The sequence below is a fragment of the Pan paniscus genome, chromosome 3, assembly GCF_029289425.2.
Source record: "Pan paniscus chromosome 3, NHGRI_mPanPan1-v2.0_pri, whole genome shotgun sequence".
In the NCBI taxonomy this organism is placed as follows: Eukaryota; Metazoa; Chordata; class Mammalia; order Primates; family Hominidae; genus Pan; species Pan paniscus.
The window spans coordinates 53,921,225-53,945,753 of record NC_073252.2 but is presented as its reverse complement, the minus strand read 5'-3'; the positions used below and the strand labels follow the sequence as shown (position 1 = coordinate 53,945,753).

At 37.7% G+C, this 24,529-nt stretch overlaps 1 protein-coding gene across 4 annotated transcripts in view; it reads right to left on the bottom strand.

Moving 5' to 3' along the window:
* NUP54 (nucleoporin 54) overlaps nt 1-21,605 on the bottom strand; it is a 34,636-nt gene extending 13,031 nt beyond the window's left edge. The window contains exons 1-9 of one of the 4 annotated variants that reach the window (XM_034958626.3): nt 20,692-20,866; nt 19,863-20,024; nt 16,773-16,856; nt 16,531-16,677; nt 8,560-8,786; nt 6,546-6,733; nt 4,895-5,091; nt 3,603-3,657; nt 3,034-3,127 (exon numbers count right to left, since the gene is read on the bottom strand). In XM_034958626.3, the coding sequence (XP_034814517.1) occupies nt 3,034-3,127; nt 3,603-3,657; nt 4,895-5,091; nt 6,546-6,733; nt 8,560-8,786; nt 16,531-16,677; nt 16,773-16,856; nt 19,863-20,024; nt 20,692-20,758 (1,221 nt within the window). In that variant the 5' untranslated portion in view covers nt 20,759-20,866. Of the gene's footprint in view, nt 1-3,033; nt 3,128-3,602; nt 3,658-4,894; nt 5,092-6,545; nt 6,734-8,559; nt 8,787-16,530; nt 16,678-16,772; nt 16,857-19,862; nt 20,025-20,691 lie in introns of all 4 variants that reach the window. The other 3 variants (XM_034958627.3, XM_003832292.5, XM_063603552.1) reach the window with 3 other exon arrangements.
* Between the last annotated feature and the right edge of the window lie 2,924 nt (nt 21,606-24,529).

Here is a 24,529-nt window from a genome sequence, read left to right as displayed (position 1 = left end):
AGAAAATACAAGGCAAACATTTAATGGATATCATTACATTAAAATTAAGGATTTCTCTTCAACTACAGACACCAAAGACAGAATTAACAAAGAGATGAGAAACTAGAAGATATTTACAATGTTATAAACAGAGACTACAATCTAGAGTAAATGATTACTGAAGTTCAATAAAGAAAAAATAGGAAGCCCAGTGGAAACACTGGCCAAAGATATGAATGATTTCAGTTCTGGACAAGATGGACTAAGCATATGCAACCCCAATCTCTCCCATTTAATATAGCTATAAAACTTGGATGGAATACATGGGGGAGCTATTTGGGAACTCTGGCAGGAAGATCAGGTAAGATAGGAATTTAAAGTACCATTAAACTTGTGGTGAGTTTACCCATTTTTCCCCTCAGGCGTCCCTAGTCTGGTTTCAACCCAGCCTCAAACCTGGAAATGAGCATAAATGCTGAAAGGGAGCTCCAAGGGAAGTCTGCTAGTTCTAGTGGGAGGAGATACATCGTATTACCTAGAGAAAGGTTTCTCAACTTCAGCACTATTAATCTTGGGTAATTCCTTGTTGTGGGAGTACTGTTCTGTACACTGCAGAATGTGTGCAGCATCTGGGCCTCTACACATTAGACGCCTGTAGTACTCCCCAACCAAGAGTCTCCAGACATTGCCAAATGTGCTCTGGGAGACAAAATCACCACCACCACCACAAGCCACTACTAAGAAGTACTGCTCTAAGACTTGAAATAATAGATTAAAAGGAAATGCTGAAAAAAAAAAAGTCCAAATAACCCAAAAGAAAGCAGAAAAGTAGAAACAGGAATGAAAAACAGAGGCTACAAACACAAAACAAATAAATGGTAGGACTAAATCCAAACTTTTTGCTGTCTACAAGAATCTCGCTTCAAATATAACAATATAGGTAGGTTAAAAGCAAAAAGGTGGACAAAGGTATGCCATACAAACACTTTTTATCAAAAGAAAGGTAGCGTGGCTATGTTAACACCAGACAAAGACTTCAGAGTGTCTTGAGTAAGTGTCCATGAACAGATGAATGGATAAAGAAAACATAGTGTGTATGTGTACACATATATACACACACAATAGAATACTATTTAATCATGAAAAAGAATGAAGTGCTACCATTTGCAGCAACATAGATGAACTTGGAAGACATTTTGTTAAGTGAAATAAGCCACGTGCAGAAAGATAAATTCTGCATGTTCTCACTCATATGTGGAAGCTAAAAAAAGTTGATTTAGTAGAAGAAAAGAGTAGAATAGTGGCTACTAGAGGTGGAGAAAGAGTAGGAGTAGGGAACTGCCAAAGGTTGCTTAACAGATACAAAAGTACAGCTGGATAGGAGGATTAAGTTCCAGTGTTCTATAGCACTATAGGTAACTATAATTCACAACCATTTATTGTGTTTCAAATAGCTATAGGAGTGAATTTCCCATGATACCAACAAATGATAAATGTATGGGGTAATGGATATGCTAATTACTTTATTTGATCATTACACACTGTATCCATGTATTGAATTATCACACTATGCCCCATAAATATGTAGTTATGTATCGATTAAAAACAATAAAAGGCCATTAGAGAAGATTTAAAACTTACCGAGGATTAAGAGGGATATGATATAATAATAAAAGGTAAATTTGCCAAGAAAACACAACAATCCTATATAACAACAGCCCTTCAAACTATTAATACATGAAGCAAAAACTGAGAAATGAAAGGAGAAAAACACAAATCCGTAAGTGTTGCTGTAGATTTCAAATCTCTTCTCAAACTAGCAGACAGAAAAAACAACAAGAATACAGAACTGAACAATACTATCAACCAACTGGATCTCACTGACATTAATAGAAAACTTCACCCAAGGACTGCAGAATACACATTATTTTCATAGGCTCCTGGGTTATAAAACCTCAGCAAAGTTGGCCGGGCGCAGTGGCTCACGCCTGTAACCCTAGCACTTTCGGGAGGCCGAGATGGGTGGATCACGAGGTCAGGAGATCGAGACCATCCTGGTTAACACGGTGAAACCCCGTCTCTACTAAAAATACAAAAAATTAGCCGGGCGTGGTGGCAGGCGCCTGTAGTCCCAGCTACTCCGGAGGCTGAGGAAGGAGAATGGCGTGAACTCAGGAGGTGGAGCTTGCAGTGAGCCTAGATTGCGCCACTGTGCTCCAGCCTGGGCGACAGAGCGAGAGACGTCTCAAAAAAAAAAAAAACAAAAAAAACAAAAAAAACAAAAAAAAAACCTTAGCAAAGTTAAAAGAATTGAAATCATAGAAATTTCTCTGACCTTTAAGAATCTTTAAGTATTTAATTATGAAAGTTTTTTTTTTTTTTTTTTTTTGAGGAGTCTCACTCTGTCGCCCAGGCTGGAGTGCAGTGGCACGATTTCTGTTCACTGCAACCTCTGCCTCCCGGGTTCAAACAATTCTCATGCCTCAGCCTCCCAAGTTGCTGGCATTACAGGCGTGCACCACGACATCCAGCTAATTTTTGAATTTTTTAGTACAGACCAGGTTTTGCCATGTCAGCCAGGCTTGTCTTGAACTCCTGATCTCAAGTGATCCACCCACCCTGGTCTCCTAAAAAAGTCTACTTTATGAAATAAAATATTAAGTATATTTAAGCATTAATTTTAAATTTGCTTCATCAACATACAATAATATACCAAGACAATTATATGTCAACATAAAATAATCATTACTATAACCTTCATTTTCATAAGGCCCCATAAATAATAATATGCAATCCCTGGCTGAAACTGGAAATGACAGTCTAATTAATCCACTAAGACAAGAATTCTAAATTCATTATTATATCAAATCAGATTCATGTGATTTGGGGACTTCTATCATAAAGAAGGTAGTTGTATAAAACTATTAAATTGCAGTGTATGCTACATTGTTTCCTGATTAAGATAAAACAGTAGCACATATACTAAAAAGAATTAAATGTCTATAATCCCTTTCCCTACTTCCAGGGCCAGGGAATAAAAAGCTAAATGCTTACATCTAATCTGGTTTGATGCTGCTTAGTCATCTGATCTTGAACCTTCAGTCTTCGGAGAAGTTCCTTAAAACCCACCATTGGTACAGGAATTAACCTGAAGAAACGCAGTGAACAATTTTCAGACCTTAAGCCTATTACTACAAAATACAAGAAGTGAAGGTTTTAGTAACACTCATGTAATTTTACATCAACTTTCTAGGGCTCTAAGGCAGATCTATGACTATGAGATAACCATGTTATGCCAAAGAGATTTTATTCAACCTCTCTATTTTACAAATGAGGAAATACAGTTCAGTCAAAACATTACATTATTAAATGAAAATGCAAATAGAATTTTCCGCTCCTAGTTAGTTCTCACTATGCTATGCTGCCTTACCATAATTTTTTTTTCTTATTTTTTTTTTGTTTTGGCTGAAGCTTTAGCTGGACAATAATCAATATTTTTTAAAGGCCAGGACAATGAAAATAAACTTGCCTCATATGTAAGAATTATAATTAATAGCTCCCATGTTTGCTTTCCTAGCAGCAAATATTAGTTCTTAAATGAAACAAGATGAAGACATACTTACTTTTCAGAATCAGGGTTATCTACCTTGGCCTGTTCCCAGATAATAGGATCAACACCTACCACAAATAAAAAATATTTTTTCTAAAACAATTTTCTATTTTTATAATATGTGTATGACAAAGGCTTTCCTAAAACAAGACCCTAAACCCAGAAGCTATAATGAAAAGTGACTGTCAAATATGATCATGGTAAAAATACAAATTTTTGCAGAATAAATAAAGTTCAAAAAAAGCACAGATTGAAAGGAACTATCTATAACCTATAGGATAATAGATTAACCTCCAGAATATAGAAAGAGTTCCTATACATCAAAAAGGAAGACAAAAAAATCTAGAAAATGGGCAAAGGACACAAATAGGTAACTCACAAAAAATATAAATGTAGCTAATAAACATATTAAAAATAAGTATTAATTTTTAAATTAATTATTTTGCCATCAGTGGCCAGAAAAATAACATTCCTGTTATGAATATAAACGGTAGAACTTTCCCTGGAGGGCAATTTGGCAATATCTAACATACATAATATTGACTCAAAAATTTCATTACCAGAGATCTATTCTAAAGAAATATATACCAATGTGTTCTAAGACATGTTTACAAGGATATTGTTAATTACTGTACAGTTTATAATAGTAAAAAGAAAACAACTTAGAGGTGTTAAGTAAAGGTGTATCCATGGAATACTATGCAATGTTTAAATACAGTAAGATTTATCTTCATGTATTGACATGAAAAGTGCTAAGAAATACTGTAAAAAGGCAAGCTGAAGGTGTATATGGAGAATCCTTTTTTAAAAGATCTACATGTAAATATGCTTACATTTCAAATCACAGATAAAGGATTAAACACAGTACCATAAATTGACAGTAGTTACTTCCGGGGAAAGGAACTAAAGGTAATCTATCACATAGTCAATCTAGTTATGCCATCCAGAATATTTTACAGTTAGAATACATTCAGGTTTTACTTGAATATTCAGTTAAAATGAGATAAGCTAGAAAAAAATAAGCCAAAATTTTACTAGTAAATTACCTTTGGGTAGATGGATTATGGACTATTTTTCTTCAGTTCACTATTTCTCAAAATTTCTATTTTAACATATACATATTAGCTATACAATAAAAAACTAAATGAATACAAATATTCAAAACTATTTCCCAAATAAGTAGATATGTGATAAGATGATACTAATTTTATTAGCATTAATAACCAACCAACACCTCTGAAATACGGGGAGTGTTTAGTTCTAAATCTTTCTTTTTTTTTGAACTCTGTGATTCTAGAAACATACCAGCAGGAGGATTCTGTAAAAGCTGTTTGATCTGTGCAGGAGAAAGTTCTGTTCTAGTCATAGAAAGGGTTACACCAAGTTGCTGCAATTGTGTTTTTATATTGGCTTGTTCAAAATGGGCATATAGCGTTGTAGCTGGAACTCTTCTTGAAGTACCATTTGGCGAACGCTCAACAACATAAATAACAACTTCTGTCCTGAAGGAAGAATAACCAATTTATAAAATATGGAGCACAAAACTCATAGCGACAAACCTCAGCATATCATAGCATGTGATTTCAGAAGGGTTTAAGTTGAATTCAGAAATGGTTGTTTTAGGAGGCAATTAAAATGTTTCCTTTTTTTTTTTTTTGAGCAAGGTTTGCTCTGTTGCCCAGGCTGGAGTGCAGTGGTATCATCACTGCAGCCTCAATGTCCCAGGCTTAAGCAATTCTCCCACCTCAGCCTCCAAGTAACTGAGAGTACAGTTGCACACCCGCTACGTTTAGCTTACGTGTGTGTGTGTGTATACATAAATATATATGATATATATATATATATTTTTTTTTTAATTTTTTTGAGAGACGGACACTCGCTATGTTGCCTAGGCTAGTCTCAAACTCCTGGTCTCAAACAATCCTCCCACCTTGACCTCCCAAAGTTCTGGGATTACAGGTATGATGAGCTGCTGTGCCCAACTGTTTTCTTCTTAAATCTTGGAAAATAAGAAAGTTTTACTTCATGTAATGTTCATTTACAAATCAACCTAAATGAAAGTTAAAAAGAACCAGGTAAATAAGATAGTATTTGTTTTTTTTTTGAGACGGAGTCTCTCTCTGTCCCTCAGGCTGGAGTTCAGTGGCGCGATCTTGGCTCACTGCAAGCTCCGCCTCCCGGGTTCATGCCATTCTCCTGCCTCAGCCTCCCTCGTAGCTGGGACTACAGGCACCTGCCACCACGCCCGGCTGATTTTTTTTGTATTTTTAGTAGAGACAGGGTTTCACCGTGTCAGCCAGGATGGCCTCGATCTCCTGACCTCATGATCCGCCCGTCTCGGCCTCCCAAAGTGCTGGGATTACAGGCGTGAGCCACCGTGCCCGGCCAATAAGATAATATTTATAAAGGGGTTTGCTTAGTTGCAAAATCCTATGTAAATGTTATTTACTATAGGAAATTCTGTTGAAATTTATGGGTTGCTTCTCTGCAATTACAACCACAAGTAAAATCTGATTCAATTATTGCATCTCATTAATAATCATTCCTCCAAATATCCTAAAATAAATGTCTTGCCACTAACACTGAGAATTATACTTAGGTCAAGGGAAGTAAAGCAATAATATTTATTCATGAATGAACATGAACAGTAATGAGTTAATAACATTTTCCAATAACATCTTTATGGCCCTCAATTTGCACGCATCTATGACAAATGGTCCCTTCCTGGCCTGAATGAAAATCTAGAAAATTATTAGCATCTAGTAAGTTAAAAAATCCAAAATTTTAAAAAAACTTTTAAATAAATGTTTTTATCAATACTGAATAATCACTAGCTGAGAAAAGGCATTCTGCTCTGAGAATTAATTTGTGCTTTAGCAACAAAAACATTATTGATCACTCCCTTAGGACCAGAAATAAATATACAGAAATAAACAGTATATTTATGTATACTTACTGATCATCTGGCAATGTTTTAGTGCCCTCTACATTTACAGTAAGGGTCTGGTTTCCTCCCAAAACTTTATGCAATGATTCTACCAACTGTTGTTGTTGGCTTCGAATCTCTGTTTCTTTTTTGTTGAAAACTAAAACCACTAGACCATCTTCATCTTTATTACTGGGCATGCAACTATAACCTACTGCCTGTGGAATGACAAAATAAACAATATAAAAAATATGTACAGATCTTAAATCAGGTGTTTAATATTAATAGCTTAATATCTGCTAAAATGGGAAAAACAACTTAATGTCTGGTAATTAAGGGAATAATGATTCTTCCCACCATTTTGTGCCCTAGGAGGTCACAAAATTATAAAGAAAAACTATTTTACCCAGGAATAACATTAACCTATAGAGTAAGATTAACATTTCCTCTTTGAGAGAGTAACTAAACAGCTTTCTCCCCTAAAAAATTTTGATATTCATTATTGTTGGTTGTTTCTGAACCATCTGCAAGTCATTATAAAAGTGACTGCAAAAATCACCAACTAATTATAATTTATTTCACTATACAGATTGTTCTCAACTTATGATTTTTCCATTTTATAGGGTGTAAAAGCAATATGCATTCATATATACATACATGTAAACCATACATGGAATTCTGATCTTTTAGTTTTTATTATAAAATTATTATTATTATAAGATGGACTTGATGTTAGATTATTCTGCCCAATTGTACACTAATGTAAGTGTTCTGAGCATGTTTAAAGTAGGCTAGGCTAGGCTATGATGCTTGGTAGGTTAGGTGTATTAAATGCATTTCTGAATTACAATATTTTCAATTATGATGGGTTTATTGGGATGTAACCCATAATAAGTTGAGGAGTATCTGTATATCTGATTCATGGAATCTTAAACTAAGTTTTAAATATATAAAGAAGTAATTTACAAATAAATACTTTTAAATCACAGTAATGACAGTCAACTTACAAATACTATAAAGAATGTCTGTATCACTTTATTGGTTTATATAATACAAAACTTTATGAAACAGGGTTGTTGCTTTTTTACATATTAATATGACCAATTATACTTTTCTAAATAATTGCTCTTTTAGATAGAAGCCTTTTATCCCTTTTCACCACTCATCTGCAACTTTTAAAAAAGAATTTAAATTAACTCAAGTGTACATTATGCATTTTACCATGTTATACACCAACTTTATTGTTATATTCAACTTATGTCTATTATTGAATACCTCTTAGCGACTAAATACATGTATCAAAATTTCAACTATATGCACTCAATATACTTTTTGTTAGTGATGACACAAAGAGATGTTCTGTAATAAGACAGGCTGACCACTTTATTCAAGGATCTGATCCTCAGCCTTACAGCTCCAAACACAGGGTTATGTACACATTGATTAGGTTTAAGAGACCAACGTAGGCCAATATAACTCCTAAGAGGCTGAGGTATAAACTGGATTGCAATACATAATTTGTTATGGAAAATGCATTACCAAATGGACCTAAATACTCTCACTGGCTGATAAAGAGATTTTCTGAAGAGACAAATGAGAAGGTTCTTTGGTAGGCAGGGAATAAGAACACAGAAAATGGGCAATATTGTTTTAATAGCTTTGGGGTTATACATGCCAAGGGGAATTCCTGTCTGCTGGTTAGGGTATACTCTCCTGGCCAATGTTAAATGAATACCACTAAATTGTAGTTTGGTGTCTCCCCTTTACAGGTGCCAGGCAAACCATTCTCCTGTTTACATTTTTTTTCTTCAGTTATAAATCACATTCCAGTCACATCTTCCTTCATTCATATTCTGGTCACCTTCAACCACACATATGTATGAAATCACTTCAATTTTATAATTTCTATATTTTCAAAATAAAAGTATAATCATACCATGTTCAAGGAGTAAAGATCCAAGCAATTGTTATCTTGATATTAATCTAAATATATTTTCTGTTATACAAAATCTTCAACTGAAGATAAAAATAGTATTAATAATACCTTAAATCGGCAAAAGGGATTTTCTTGTGTGAATTCCACTGGCGGAATATTATTGTTGAAATACCCTTTTCCTGTTCCCCAAAAGGCCTGCAGTTGATTCCATTTTGCCAAAATAGCATCTCTCTCATCTCCCAACAGCGTTGGAGCAGAAAGAGCACTCGCAGTATTTATCAGCTGGTTGGACTGGGTAGGAGCTTGTGTAGGCTGACTGAAGAGACCACCTAATGCTAAAAATGTACCCAAAATTAGTATTTAAAAACAAAACAAAACAAAACTTAATCCAGATCCTAGGCGTGGTAGGCAAAATAATGGCCCCCTCCAAGATGCCCATATCCTAATCTACAGAACCTATAAATATGTTATCTTACATAGCAAAAGGGCCTTTGTAGATGTGATTAAATTAAGCATGTTGAGATAGAGGGTTATCCTGGATTATCAGGAGGGACTCAACGTAATCATAAGATCCTCAAAAGTGGAAGAGTGAGCTCAGAGTCAAACAGATCTGAAGATGCTATGCTGTTGGCATATGGCAAGATGGAAGAGCCGCGAGCCAAGAAATGCAGGAAGACTCTAAAAACTGGAAAATGCAAGAGAATGGATTCTCCCTTAGTGCCTCTAGAAATAACATAGTACTGCCAGGACCTTCATTTTAGCACAGTGAAACCCACTTCTGGACTTCTAATCTACAGAAACTATAAAATAATAAAATTTTATTGTCTTAAGCCACTAAGTTTGTGGTAATTTGGTATGGCAGCAATAGGAAACTAACACACTAGGCCAAACCTTATAACGTTAAATTTGTTTTTCTAATAATATTTTTTTGAGACAGGGTCTTACTTTGTTGCCTAGACTGGAGTGCAGTGGCAAGATCATGGCTCACTGCAGCCTCAACCTTCTGGGCTCAAGCAATCCTCCTGCTTCATCATCCTGAGTCGCTGGGACTACAGGAGTGCACCAATGTGCACCTGGTTAATTTTTTTAAATTATTTTTTGTAGAGACAGGGTCTTACTATGTTTCCCATGCTGGTCTCAAAACTTCTGAGCCCAAGCGACTCTCCTGCCTCAGCTTCCCAAAGTGCTGGGATTATAGGCATGAGCAACTGTGCCCAGCCCTAATGATGTTATCCAAATTAATTCCATTACCAGAACACAGATTGGGTCCACAATATTAAACCTACACATGAAAGAATGGAGGGAGGGAGGAAGGGATGCATGTGGATAAAAAAAAGTTTGTAAAGATGTAGGACTTTTTAAAATAACCTTTATTGCTGTTATATTTATATAATAAATACAAATTGGGGGATACAAAGTCTAAAAATCATTGTTATATCAAATACCAGCTTACTAAACATTTTCCTTTCTCTCGTTATTAAAAAATATATATAGTAATAACAAATGGATTAACCATCAGTATTCTAGGCTAAAACTTTAGATGGCTGTGTAACTTTGGGCAAATCACTTAACCTCTCTGGGATACCAATTTCTCTAATGGAAAGAAGGGCCAAGTTCTTAGGGCAGATAAATATGCCCCAAAGTGTGAGATAAGTATGTCATCTTAAACAAAGGGAGGAGCAAGTCTAAGGCTCAGAGCTTAAGGCAAAGTTATCTACCTAGAATTTATTTACACTATATTTTCTTTGTACTTAATTTCAATTACCTTTTCCTTAGAGCAAATGATACTAATTTTCCACTTATAGCAGCAATAAATTTTACTTTAAAATAACTGTATTTCGTGTTTCAAAGTAAACTGATTTAAAGAAAATTCTTAAATAGTAATACAAATGGTATGTAGATAAGGAGAAAATGTGAATACCAAAATGACCTGAGTTTTAAAACACTGTATTAGATATTGTTTAAGTTCTCTTTCCGCTCTAAACATTGAAAGTACCACAAGGTCCACGGAGCTTCTACAGAGCTAGAGAGAGGCTCTTTTACTCTCCAGAAAAGTATTAATTCCCAAATTAGTATATATAAACATTGGCAAGAACTGGACTAGACTTCAGAACACTTGAATCCTGGTTTATTATAAGGTCGCTTTCTATCCTTGAGCAAGAAATTCCTGGGCTTTATCTTCCTCAACTTTTAAATGAGATGAATCAACTGTGATCTCTATATCGAGACATATGCAGTCAGCCTCCCATGCTGTTGATTATTCCTTTGGCCCCCAAAGAAAATCTTCACCTTCTGTTGAATACACATCCTCCTTGAAAGCCCTTCTCCCTTAAATTTCCTGACAACACAGTCTCTCTTGGTTTTTTATAAACACATTCATTCATTCATTCACCATTAATTCATACAACAAATACTTACTGAGTACCTACTAAGTGCTCAGAGCCAAATACTAAAGACACAGTGGTAAACAAGGTAGACAAGGTGCATTAAACAAACTAAACACATCAAACAAATATTAACAACTGTGATAAGTCCTTCAGAGAAGTACAGAGGTTCTGGGAGTACTAAATAAGGGAGCTGATCAAGCCTGAGAGAGGGGTCAAGAGAAGACAGTTCCATTAGCACTTCAGTTAGGGCCTAAAGGAAGGAGTCAGCTAAGCCATGGGGTAGAGGTAAAGGCCAACAGTATGTGTAACATCTCTGTAGAGACAGAGAGAGGAAGATGAGTGGACAAAAGCAATAAGGAGGACTTAACAATGAGGTAGGAAAAAACTAGACTGGAGTGTCACAGAAGCTAAGGTCTCCCACTGGCCAAATGCAACAACTGAAACATATTTATTAAAGCCCATGCATTCAAAATGGTAATTTTATAAAGTAAAGATCAAATTTTTTTTAAATCCTAACTCCTTGGATACCATTAGAAATAATGAGACCACCAACTCCTTTTTACAAAAATTGTCCATTGAAAAGAAAAAAAATTATCTTGCCTTTACTATACAAACTGTACATCAGGGTGATCAAGCAGTCTTGGAGGATGAAGAAAAAGTTCCTTTTACAGAAGAAATTTCAGTGTGATAGGGAGGAAATTAGAAAATCACCATTTTGCAACTCCTAATAAGATAACTGATTGAGGCAATGATCATCAAGGAATGAAACCATTAGGTTAAAGTAGTAAGATAAAGATACGCTGTCACCATCTGAACCTACTGATCAATCTTAGCATCACCAAAAGTGAGATAGCCTCTCAATGTGATGTGATATGAAGCACACAGCACCACTTGCAAAATGTTCTTACCAAAAAAGCAAACGTCAAGTCCCTAAAGCAAACTTTATTTACCACAATTATGAGAGATAAAGTTAAATAATATTACAAGGAAGCAGAAGAAAAATACAGAATGGGGGGCATTTAACAAGACAACTGGAAAATTCATGAGGGAAAAAACAGAATGGGGAATTCTCTACACTAAAAAGAACTTAAGGGACATGACAAGAAAATGAATGTGTGGTCCTTGTTTGGATCATGATTCAAACAAACCAAATAAGAAAACGCTTTTGAGACAAATAGGGAACTCTGGTTATAGATGCGGTATTACATAGTACCAAGGAATTATTGTGGGTTGGAATGAGGTACACATTTTTAAAGAGAGAAGTATAGTAAAGTAAGCATGAAATGACATGCTTGGGATTTGCTCTCAAATACATCAGTGATTTAAAAAAAGGAAAAAGGAGATGGACAATAACAAGTTCTGACTTTTGATGACTCCAGCTGGTAGGGTTCACATCACTTCTTTTTTTCTTTGTTAGCATTTTTCATAAAGAACAGTAAGTGTTCACTGGATTTACTGAGATGATTAATGACCTTAACTTATTTGATAAAATAAAGAAAACAGAAACCAGATTGGCAAATAGTTTGTAAAGGGGAGGAGAGTGGTAGCTGAAGTGAAATGTGGGATTAAAGTAGTTTTGTTGTTGTTGTTATTACTGTTTCAAGAAAAAATAAACTTTGAGTTACTTAAATGTGGATGAGAAGGTGAAGACTGCGGAACGGAGTACAGCTAGAATAATCAACAGCACATGCGCCCTGAAAAGGCAGGAGGTTATAAGATCCTGAGTCAGGTAAAAAGAGGAAAAGGTGGATAGAGGGAGAAAAAAAATAGATTTGGTGGAGGGAAGTTGAAGGAATTGCAATAAGGGATTTTATTTTCTCTTTGGTTTTTTTTTTTTTCTGAGACAGAGTCTTGCTCTGTCACCCAGGCTGGAGTCCAGTGGTGCGATCTCAGCTCACTGCAACCTCTGCCTATGGGGTTCAAGCAATTCTCATGTCTCAGCCTCCCGAGTAACTGGGACTACAGGTGTGCACTACCATGCCCGTCTAATTTTTGTATTTTTAGTGGAGATGGGTTTCACCATGTTGGCCAGGCTGGTCTCTGACCTCAGGTGATCCGCCCACCTCAGCCTCCCAAAGTGCTGGGATTACAGATGTGAGCCACTGCGCTCAGCCCTTTTTTGTCTTTGAAGTAGCAGTCAAGGCCATCTGCTAAAAGTAAGAACAGATAAATTTGAGATTCGAAGAGAATAAAGGTTTAAAATTACTGCTATAGAAAGCGGGAGAATAAGTTGAAAGTAGAAATTTCACAGGATTACCAGGCAACATTGAGACCTGAGGTTGGTGATCAAGAATTTAGAGAGGTATTATCCCCTCTTCCATAATGTGTGATCTTTCTCAAGCAATATCTACACAGACAGTTGGGCTTACAAAGGCTTGGGGTTTTTTCAGGCAAATGTGACACAAAAACAAGGAAGTTTAGCATATTGGCAAGAGATATAGAAATGGAAGGCCATGGAATCTAAGCTAGTTAGAGTAGTGAAGACAGAAAGAGCTAACAGAGCAGAAAGTATCAGTTGTCGAAAGATCCAACAGTCTTCTGAAGGATCCTCGATAATCCATGCTTTGGCTTGGAAAGGACTTCTGGCGGTTGTCAGAAAGTCAAATGTGACTTTTCCCCTTGATTCACAGGTATTGCCAATTGAGATAGGAATAGCTGTGATTAGTAAAAGGGAGCTAATAAGTATGAGGAATACATGGACGGGCATCTCTATACTGAGATAGGACAAGCAGTGGTCCTAACAATGCTGCTCGCTAATTTATGGTCAAAATCCTACTTGGCTTGGGGGTAGGAGATGGCAGCATTTAAGTGTTAATGTTTCTAAGAGTTTTGTTCTAGTACTCTCCTCTTACTCTGGAATCAGGTCTCCTAAATTACATCATCCATATCTACCACTTTAAATACTACTTATGTTCTGATGGCTTTCATAAATATATACAACTACCCAAGGGACACCTCAAACTCATTATCTACCCACAAACATCTGCTCTTGCTTTAGTATTCTGGATCTTAGTGAAGAACAAGGGATCCTTCAGTTACGCCACCCAGAAGCCCAAGATACCTTTATCCAGTCATTCGCTTTTATTGATTCTACAAGTTAAATCTCTCTCAAATTCACATCCTGTTTTTTCTCTCCATTCTTAACTGTCACTGCCTTAATTCAGGTCTTCACTATATCTTGCTCAGATTTTGGCAACAGCTTCACCACATCTCTGCCTCCATTCCAACCCACCTATAATCTATCTTTGTATTTCTCTAAGAGATACTTCTAAAAATCTGATTATTTTCCTGTCTAGCTTAATCCTACAACAGTTTAGAATTGCTTAAAGGACAGCTCCTTAGTAAAACATATAAGGCACGCTAATAATCCAATTCATATCTATCTCTCCAACTCTCATCACTGACCCTGAGGTCATTTATGCATTAAAAAAAACTGCACTGATCTAGTTATACTGGTCCCAAAGGCATTATACTCTGCCATAAACCATGCCATGTTATTTCCTCTGTGTGGATACCCTAGAATCTCCTTGACTATAAGCAAGGATTGTGGTCTTCAACCTTGTACACCCAATGCCTGACATACGATATATACAATAAATGGATATTACATAACAAAATGAGCCCCTTTCAATTTTAAAATAGCACCAGATTCAAATTCCCATTTTCCTAAAAAAACCAAATGTAACTACAGTTACTCATAGTTGGAGAGACTTTATTTCAAGAAACAAAGGAAACACTTCACTTTTGCTGTTCTTTCCTTAACTACTTAAATATTTCATCAAATTTTGTATTTTTGCAGGATTGTAGAAAAGACGAATGACTGGAATACTTGAAAGAATAATTCTGAGAATACTATTCTATTATCTTCATCCTACTGTTAGGCAATCCTTGAAATTCATGTTTAATAAGTTAATAACTAATCTTCAATGACTGAGTAGGATGAATTTTAGCTAGTCAATCAAGTTACTTAAAAAAATGAAACAGAAGTAATTTTAAGAGGCATCAGATTGGAAAAGTGAAAAGAGCACTAGAATGAGTAGTTGAATTTACATCCCTGTACTTCTTCTAGAGAGGTATACAGGTAAGTCACAATCTCTCAGGTTCCTCTCTTCACCCATAAAATGGGGATAACAAAAGTATTATTTCACAGGGTTCTTGTGAGAATAAGTTAATCCATACAGAACAACCCCTGGAACCTACTGCCATACCACCTAGTAAGGATGGTTAGTAAGGAAGCCATCAAAGACTAATAACCAGACTGTCTCAAAGGGACTTGGGAGCCAACTTGAAAAGGCTTGCACTGGCCAAAGATGTAACAATTTAAGCATCAATAAGAATGGTAACTGCAATGGATTAAAAAATAGTAACTAGTTTAAAGGCTGCAGTTTCTGACATTAAAAAAAAATTGGTCATCTTTGGAGAATGCTAGATAACCAACTCTTTATTCTGAAAACCAGTAATAAAGAGAAAGAATCAACCAAACAGATGAAGTCAAGTTTCTCCTCACAGAAGTATTTCAACAAATAAATGAATCCAGGTGGAATGGCACTATTTGTAACCCCTAATGAATTAATGGATCTAGGTAATGATCACCAATGGCTCAATGGCTGATCACTCAAAAAAAAAAAAGATATTATATGTCTTCTGATAAAAAATAGGCCTATAAAATAGTCTTGCAAACAAACAACAACAAAACAACAAAATATATATATGTACGCCCCAGATCTAACCCAATCATCAAGAAATACAGAGAACAAAGGAATGTGTTAAACTATACCATAGGCGTGCAATCAGAAAAGTCTTGACTAAAAAACTCTATAGGATAAATGATCTGTTTTCTTCAACAAATTAAAAAATAAAAAAGAGAGGCCAGGCGCGGTGGCGCACGCCTGTAATCCCAGCACTTTGGGAGGCCGAGGCAGGCAGATCACGAGGTCAGGAGTTCCAGACCAGCCTGGCCAATATGGTAAAACTCCGTCTCTACTAAAAATACAAAAATTAGCTGGGTGTGGTGGTGTGCGCCTGTAGTCCCAGCTACTCAGGAGGCTGAGGCAGAAGTATCGCTTGAACCTGGGAGGCGGAGGTTGCAGTGAGCCGAGGTCGTGCCACTGCACTCCAGCCTGGGCGACAGAGCAAGACTCCGTCTCAAAAAATAAAAAATAAATAAAAAAGAGAGATAAAAGTGGAGCCTATGGAGATTTAAGACAGGCAAAACCAAATACTGTTTACATACTTGAATGACAAAATATAAAGTAAGAAAATGATCACCATAAAAGCCAAGACTGCAGGTCCTCTGATGGGGAAGCAATTGGTAGGGAAATGTGGTAGGCTTCTGAACTGGCTGGCCAGGAACCATCTCCTGACATGGGCAGTGATTACAAGGGTGTTAACCTTTGTAAACTTATATATAATTCATTAAGCTGTACTTTCGTGCAGTTTCTCTATTTGTTATTTTTAACAACAAAAATTTAAATGGAATGATCCTAAACACAGGGACCTTATAATCCTAACTGTGCCAATCAGTGTTCTCCCCAGTTGCTATCATATTTAAACATGAAAAGTAACATTCCTAATCCTTTGGAATATATTAATAATTCTTATAAAAAGTCCACTAAAGTATTCTGAATGCACTCAATAATGTCAGCTAGTATCATTACGGTTTTGTATTTGAAGCTGAAAACCTCATACTTACTAGTTTGCTGCTGCTGCTGTTGTGTATTAAATCCTCCAAATCCCAGTCCAGTTCCCAAACCAGTACCTAAACCAGTACTAGTTCCCGTTGTTGTGCCAAAACCAGTACCAAATCCAAAACCTTTGTTCTGAGTACCACCAAAGAGTCCTTTGAATGAAAAATTGGAACTTCGTAAGTTTAAAAAAAAAAAATCTGACCTCTACTTCATTTACTTCTACGAATGACTTAAGATGGCCTCTTACCAGTAGTGCCTGTGTTAGTTGGGGCAGAAAAGCTGAACGCAGAACCTGCAGTTGTAGATGTTGTCCCAAATCCTCCAAACCCACCTAATTAAAAAAGAACAAAAATAGAAAGGAAGAACCTTTTGTATATATAAAGGCAACTTCTTTTTAAAATTATTTTATAATTGCTACATATAAAATCAAAATATATTGATCTAATTTTTCCTTTCTCTACTTTCAAGATCAATTTTTTAAAAAACTATACTACCAATCAAGAAGTCAAAATGTTACAAGAAATGAACTAAGCATTTAAAATAGAAATATCACAATGTAATATATACCCTTCAATTAAAGGGGTGGTTAACAGTTACAGCTGAGAAAACACATTAAGCCTACTGCCATAATTCTAAAATGACTATGTATGTACTTTTAGAGGAGGTGTTGCATATTCATATGCCTAGAAGATTTAGACTGATAACAGTAAAGAGTAAAGTAGACTATGTGTTTACTGATAGGTGGAACTGTTTAAAATGAATAGTTTTTTAGATCAGCAGTTCCTAAATTCCAGCAGATACAAGAAAGGTAGTTTAGCAGTGTCACATATTCCCATTTTTTACCCCAAGAGAAACAGGAAATCTGGATTTTCTATGTAAAATTTATTGGTTTTTGGCTGGGCGCAGTGGCTCATGCCTGTAATCCCAGCACTTTGGGAGGCCGAGGGGGGTGGATCACAAGGTCAGGAGATTGAGACCATCCTGGCTAACACGGTGAAACCCCGTCTCTACTAAAAATACAAAAAATTAGCCGGGCGTGGTGGCGGGCGCCTGTAGTCCCAGCTACTCAGGAGGCTGAGGCAGGAGAATGGCGTGGACCCGGGAGGTGGAGCTTGCAGTGAGCCAAGATCTTGCCACTGTACTCCAGCCTGGACGACAGGGTGAGACTCCGTCTCAAAAAAAAAAAAAAAAAATTTATTGGTTTTTAAACCCTAATTCAACTACTTTTTTTTGCAAGGAATTCAAATGTTTTGAAAACAGCATGCCAAACATATCACATTGGCAGACTTGTTGCCAGTTAGCAACCTTGGTTTTGGTGAATTAATTTATGTCTAAATTAACTTATATTTCTACTTAGTCTCTGTCAAGACTAAGTAACTTTTCAAAGGAAGCATACCAATATACTTACCTCCAAACAACAAGAATGTGTTTCTTGAAGGAAGAGATTTGACAGATAAATGGAATGCTAGCCAATCTAAAATTGTTTTGTTATTTTTGTAACTTATTGTCAGTCTTCAGCTGATTACCAATGTGGTATCAAAAAGCCTTTCAAGACAAATGTTTGAACCATTAGTGTCGAATTATATTGCAGATTTTTTGGAATCTTCCTTTAATCTCATTTATTTCTGGTATACAACACAGATTCATCAATATTGCAATATAGAAAATACAAGAAGAAAAACATGCAACCATTTTATATTAATCACCTCATTCTGATTTGGAAAACTACTCAAGAGTAAGCTGCATGTTGCATGCAGGCACAACGAAATATTCTATTTACTTGTAGGTTCTACTGCAGTACTGCAAACTATAAACATTTTCATAAAAGTCACCTAAAGTACTAAGCACTGTTGTAATTTATTTTCATTATTCTTCACTTCCATAGAATAACTATGATATAATCTGAATTGGCTACACAATAGAAACACTAGTCAGTTTCTCATCATGCTCCACAACATCAAAAATGTTTTAGTAACAGCAGATCTGCAAGTATACAAAATAAAAAGTAAACAAGAAAGTCTATCAGCCTTTTGCTGAAGGTTAACACATATAAAAGTAGTTAAAACATGTTACATTATCATAACTCAAAACTTAACAGTGATAACTCCAAATGAACATGAAATCAAGCAAATACCAACAAGTTTATTTATTGTTGTTGAATTATGAGCTGGGTGGCTTTATTCGGAAACACAAATTTCAAAGTAAGATTTCTGTTTTACCCAGTGCCAATTTTAAGCAAACAAGGAAAAGTAAACACATCAAAGGACAGTGATATGTGATTACTTCGAATACATCTTAATTAAAATGCATCATCTTGTCTTTGAAGTTTTCAAATATTCTTCGAACTGTTTTCAACTCAGATGCTAGGGTGATAATCACATTGCAGTAACCAGTGAATGAACAAAATAACAAACTTCCCAATTAACTTTTAGGGAGTAAATAATGTTTATCAAATGCATATAATTGGCATGGGCACAAGAGGCATAACGTAAGAGACTATGGACGATAAATTCATATACGAGCAGCTGAAGAACAAGTTTTTTTCTACAGTGTCACTATGTAAAGTACACATAAACCTATTTTAAATGTATATATCATTATTGTTTTGCAAAATTTCTAATGAGCTGCAAACAACCCACGTGCATATGAAAATCTTCATAATTATCTTTTTGAATGCAAAGACGTCTAGCTTACCTTTTAGAATTCGATGCTATATGACATAAAACTAAACTGCTCTCTTTGAGCATTTCCCAAAATTCCAGCAAAGAACTGGGGATTCTTTCTATAATTACAAATCTTATAGAAATTACACATCTTATAGTATCCTAATCTGCTGAGTTGACCAAAGAAATACATTATTATCATTATAACACAAGTTAAAAAACAAAACAGGTTACTGCTGTTCGTATAAGACTTGTTTCTCTTTGGAAACACAAGGACAATAAAATGAAATCTCAATGAAAGATGCAGAAAAAATGAAAAATGACTGCAGGAGTCCAAGAATCCCAGGATGGGCTTGACTGGTGGTGAGTTTATACTTTGGAAGTCTTACCTAATAATTTTAAAGATATATTCTATTCAAAATTATAATCCAAATGCTTATCATTTGGAAGATAAGTGCACATTTAATAAAGGAACATTGTAACTTGCAAAACTTTCTTAAACCACATCTTTTAAGGCAGTAAAAACTTGATACAGATGTTTTTGATTCGAGATAAGGAAATAAATTTCCTTTCCCTATTAGACAAGTAACTGTTCTTTCCCAAACTCCAGGAACCACAATATTCTTGGACTCCAGCTCCCAACACTGGTTACACATACAACCCGCAGTATCTACCTGCACTTGCCAGACTGTTACCAAAATTGAACGGAGTCGCCGAGGTAGTAGAAACACCGAAATTCCCAATATTAAAGTTCACTGCAGGATTAGCAGTTAATCCGAAACCCCCAAAATTAAACCCACTGGCGGTGGAGTTGGCAGTCTCAAGCCCACCAAATCCTGATAGGCGTGTAGGCAAAGAAACAAAATTTTAAAAAGGGGGAGAGGGAAAAAGAAAAGAAAGCAAGATAAGGATTAGAAGAATCAGCAGGAGGTTTCACAGAAGTGAACAAACCTGGTTTTGCTCCAAACAGTTTAAGAAAGCAGAGTGGGGGTGGGGTGGGGCAGATGGAAGAAGCATGACGGATAAACCCCACAGCGAGGACCACAGGGGGCCGGGGGTGGAACTAAGGGAGTCAATGGGCAGTGCCGGTGGATCCCCAGCCCTATCCTCGCCGAGTCCGGCAGCGGGAACCACGCAAGCGTTCCCGCCCATCCAGGAGGCTGAGGTGCAGAGGGGAGGGAGGTTCTCGGGCAAGGGGAGAGGGAAGCAACCTCCAATTTCTCTGAGTAGGACTCCCCGGCAGCGGGAAGCGAACCGCTCAAGCCAGGGCCCTGTGGAAACTCACGCGCGGCAAGCGAGCTTCTAGTGGGACCCCGAGTACCCCCGTGGCCTCCTCGGGTGCCGCCTCGGCCCACTCTGCCGCCGCCCGCCCTTTTCCAATGCCTCTAAAGTCTCCGCGTCGGCGGGAGATTCCAGGATCCCCAGGTCGGAGAGTCTCGGACAGAGGGGGCGGACCAGACCCTTCCCCTTCTTCCCGGGTGAAGGTCTAGGGGGATCACTCACCCGCGGGGGCCGCGGTGGCTGCAGCGGTACCGGAGGTGCCAGAGGGAGCCCCAAAATTGAAGGCCATGTCGCGAAAGCAGGAGACCAAGTAGGTTACTCCTGCGACGCGCAGCGCGCTCCCCTTCTCAGTCCGGCCGGGAAACCGCCAGCCAGATCACCGAGTTCCGCCTCCTTTCTGACCTAGCCTAAGAGGCCGGAAGGCGCCAAGGGCGTAGGAGGTGGGTGGTTGTGAGGGAACGCCCCCAGCCAGCTCACTTCCGGTGGGCTTCACAAGCTGTGGGGTGTCACTGTTAAGGTAAAATGCTGGGACGCTCGCGAGGGTGTGCCGCCTGAGAGTCCTTTAAAAACTGCCGTAGGGAGGCTCTTTGGGAAAGGTGTGCAGAGGCTGAAGTTGTTACTGTAGGGATACGCGGTAGACAGCTAGAATTTGTATGTGGTAGGGTTGAAGTTGCTGCCTCATCAACTAGCAGGCCTGGGAGGTCGGGCAGCAGGGCCGGGGTTGAGAACCCCCCCAACACCCACGAGGAGGTGGTATTTGAACCCAGTGCTGAAGGATGAGTAGACGGAGCAGAAGCAGTAAAGAGGATGCACGTTGGAAGAAATGAAAGAGAATGGAATTGTAGCAAACACGTTGCGTTTGCTATGTGCCAGGCACTCTTCTAGACATTTTACATAATTTAATCAGCTATCTTATGAGGTGGGTTGCTGCTATCTCCAATTTATAAAAGAGGAAACAGGTACCAAAGGGTCAGGCTGTTTCCAGAGTAAATACTCCTAACCACTGCTCTAAGGGGAGCACTGAAAAAGAGGGGAAGAGTGGCCCCCCTCTATTGTACTTGTAATATAATTTAATCCTCAGAATAAATAAATAGAGAAGATTCTGTAACTGTATTTTGCAGGTGAGATGAGAGAATTGAGGTTTGGAGTTGTTAAGCAGCTTGCCCAAAGTCACCTTGCAGGTAGGTTCTGGAGTCTAGTTTTGGACTCATGTTTCTCCACTCCAGAGTCCCAATTTGTAAGAATTACCATTATATTATATTGCCTTGTAAATTATGGTAAGGATTTCAGACTATTTCTTGAGGGTAATGGGAAACCTTTAAGGGGTTTTAGGCAGAGGACTAGTATGACTAGAATTTTGTTTTTAGAAGATCCCTCTGGCTGCCGTGGAGAATGGATTGGAAGGAGCCAGAATGCCTGAGGAAGATAGAGCTTTTAGGAGTCTGTTGTAGTTGCACAGGTAGGAGATGATAATGACTTGGATTATATCTGGCAGTGGAATTAGGAGAATAAATTTGAGAGATACTTAAGAAATAGCATATATGAGCCTTGTAGTATTTGGACGTGGGAAGTAAGGATTCAAGGACAACCTCCTGCTTTCTGGCTTGGGCAAGTTGGTGAATGGTGGACCAGTGTCTGACTCCTACAAACTGAGTATGCTCTCATACCCACTGCACTGCCTTCTTTCACTGTTTGTCACAGATAACTTATCAATCTAATTTTTCCTTACAATAGTATATATTCCATAAGTGCAAGAACCATGTCCCTCTTGTTCCATGCCCATCACAAGTGCCTGGCATATAACAGGGGGAAATAAATAATGAATGAATGACAGATAGGTGGAAACCAGATCCTGAAAGACCTTCCTTAGCATGTTAAGGAGCTTTGATTTACCAGCAGTTTGTCCAGCCTGCGGCCCACAGGCCACATGTGGCTCATGGCTCAGGATGGCTTTGAATGCAACCCAACACAAATTCGTAAACTTTATTGAAACATTGTGAGGTTTTTTGCGATTTTTTTAAAGCTCATCAGCTATTGTTAGTGTATTTTATGTGTGGCCCAAGACAATTCTTCTTCTTCCAGTGTGGCCCAAGGAAGCCAAAAGATTGGACACCCCTGATTTAGCACATAGCCTAACGCTTAAGTACTTAGCTTACCTTAAACAAACAACCATTCTTCTTCTTCCAGTGTGGCCCAGGGAAGCCAAAAGATTGGACACCCCTGATTTAGCACATTGTCTAATGGCTAAGTACTCAGCTTACCTTAAAAAAACAAACAGCCCCCCAATCTAGCAGAAAGGAAAACCAATGATTAATTTATGGAATCTGCCAGAAGCTCAGGAATTGGAGATATCACGTATCTTCATAAGTTGGGGTAAAGGGTAGTTAAAATGAGAGGAACTGGTTGAAAGTCTATTTAAGAAGCAGTTAGAGCTCCCCAAATCCTCTTCTGACCCAGTGCAGCCAAGTGAATGCTTCTTCCCCACTCTAGAAAAATAATGGAGGATTCTTCTCTACAGTGATTAAAATAGTATTTGCCAGGCACAGTGGCACCAGCCTATAGTCCCATCTACTCGGAAAGCTGATGTGGGAGGATTGCTTGAGCCTAGGAGTTCAGCCAGCCTGGGCAACACAGTGGGGACTCCCCCCCACCCCCCGTCAGTGTCAAAAAAAATAAAATAGTAGTGTCTCTGGACTTGGGGGCACCAGACATTATTGAGAGTGGGTAGTGCCCTACTGAATGGTGGAAGACTGAGTGGAAATGCATGCCTATACACACCTTCCCCTACTGCTCCCAGAACATTGGCAGCCAGGCCTTCACCCTCCAGGAAGATATAGGAGAATTTTTTATGGGTGAAATGACCAGTATCAAAGAAAAGACAATCATCTGACATCAGAAATCTCTAAATAAATGATTTAGCCACATCACATTATAGCAGTGGTTCTCAACTGGTGCCAGTTTTCTACTTCTCCCATCCCCTGGCACATCTGGCAGTGTCTACAGACAGTTTTGGTGGTTGCAATTGGGAAGATCTTACAGGCATCTATTGAGTAGAAGTTGAAGATGCTGCAAAATACTCTAGGACAGACTCCCTTCCTACCCAAACAAAAAATTACCTGGCCCCAAATACCACTATTACAGAGTTTGAGAAATCCTGCTTTATAATAAAGCTCACACTTTGCAAGCCTCACTAAGGCACTCAGAACTTCCATTCAGCTTTTAAGTCCCACTCTTATATATGAGTAGACCAGCAAGGATTACCAAGCTGAGGAGCGCCTTTAACACAGTGTATAGAGGTCAAAACAAATAGAGCAGCAAAAGCAGCTTGGAGGAAACTAACTGCAAGGAGAATAAAACTTTTAAAAAGTGAACATATCTGCAGAGAGATAGGAAGAGATATTGTAACCATGAAATAATATCAGGATGTTATTATTTTCAAAGAAAGGTATTCTTAGCAGAACAGAAGAGAGCTATTGGAATTTTAAAGCTATTACCAGAAATGAAAAACCCAGTAGAAGTGTCAGAAGATAAAGGTGAAGAAATCTCTCAGAAAGAAAAACAAAAAGACCAAGGATGGAAAATTGAGGAGAAACTAAAACTAGAGGACTAGTTCAAAAAGTCCTCTATCACACACGCTGTTATATCATGCACACTAATACAATAATTTCAGAAAGAGTATAGAGAAAAATCTGTCCTTTAAAGTCCTTCAAGATTTGGTCTCTTCCTATTATTCGTTCATTCAGAGTTTATTGAGTCCTACTATGTACTTGGTACTATTCTGAGTGCTAAACAAAAAAGGTATGGTTTGTGCCTTTGAGAACTTACAGTTGAGTGAGGGAAAACCAGATATTGAGTTACTAGTACACTTGTGGGCCAAGTGCAGTGGCTCATACTTGTAATCCCAGCACTTTGGGGGACCAAGGCAGCAGAGTCACTGAGCTGGGGAGATTGAGACCAGCCTGGGTAATATAGGGAGACCCCATCTCTACAAAAAAAAAAAATAGACCAAATTAGCCAGGTGTGGCACACGCCAATAGCCCCAGAGGTTGACGCTGCAGTG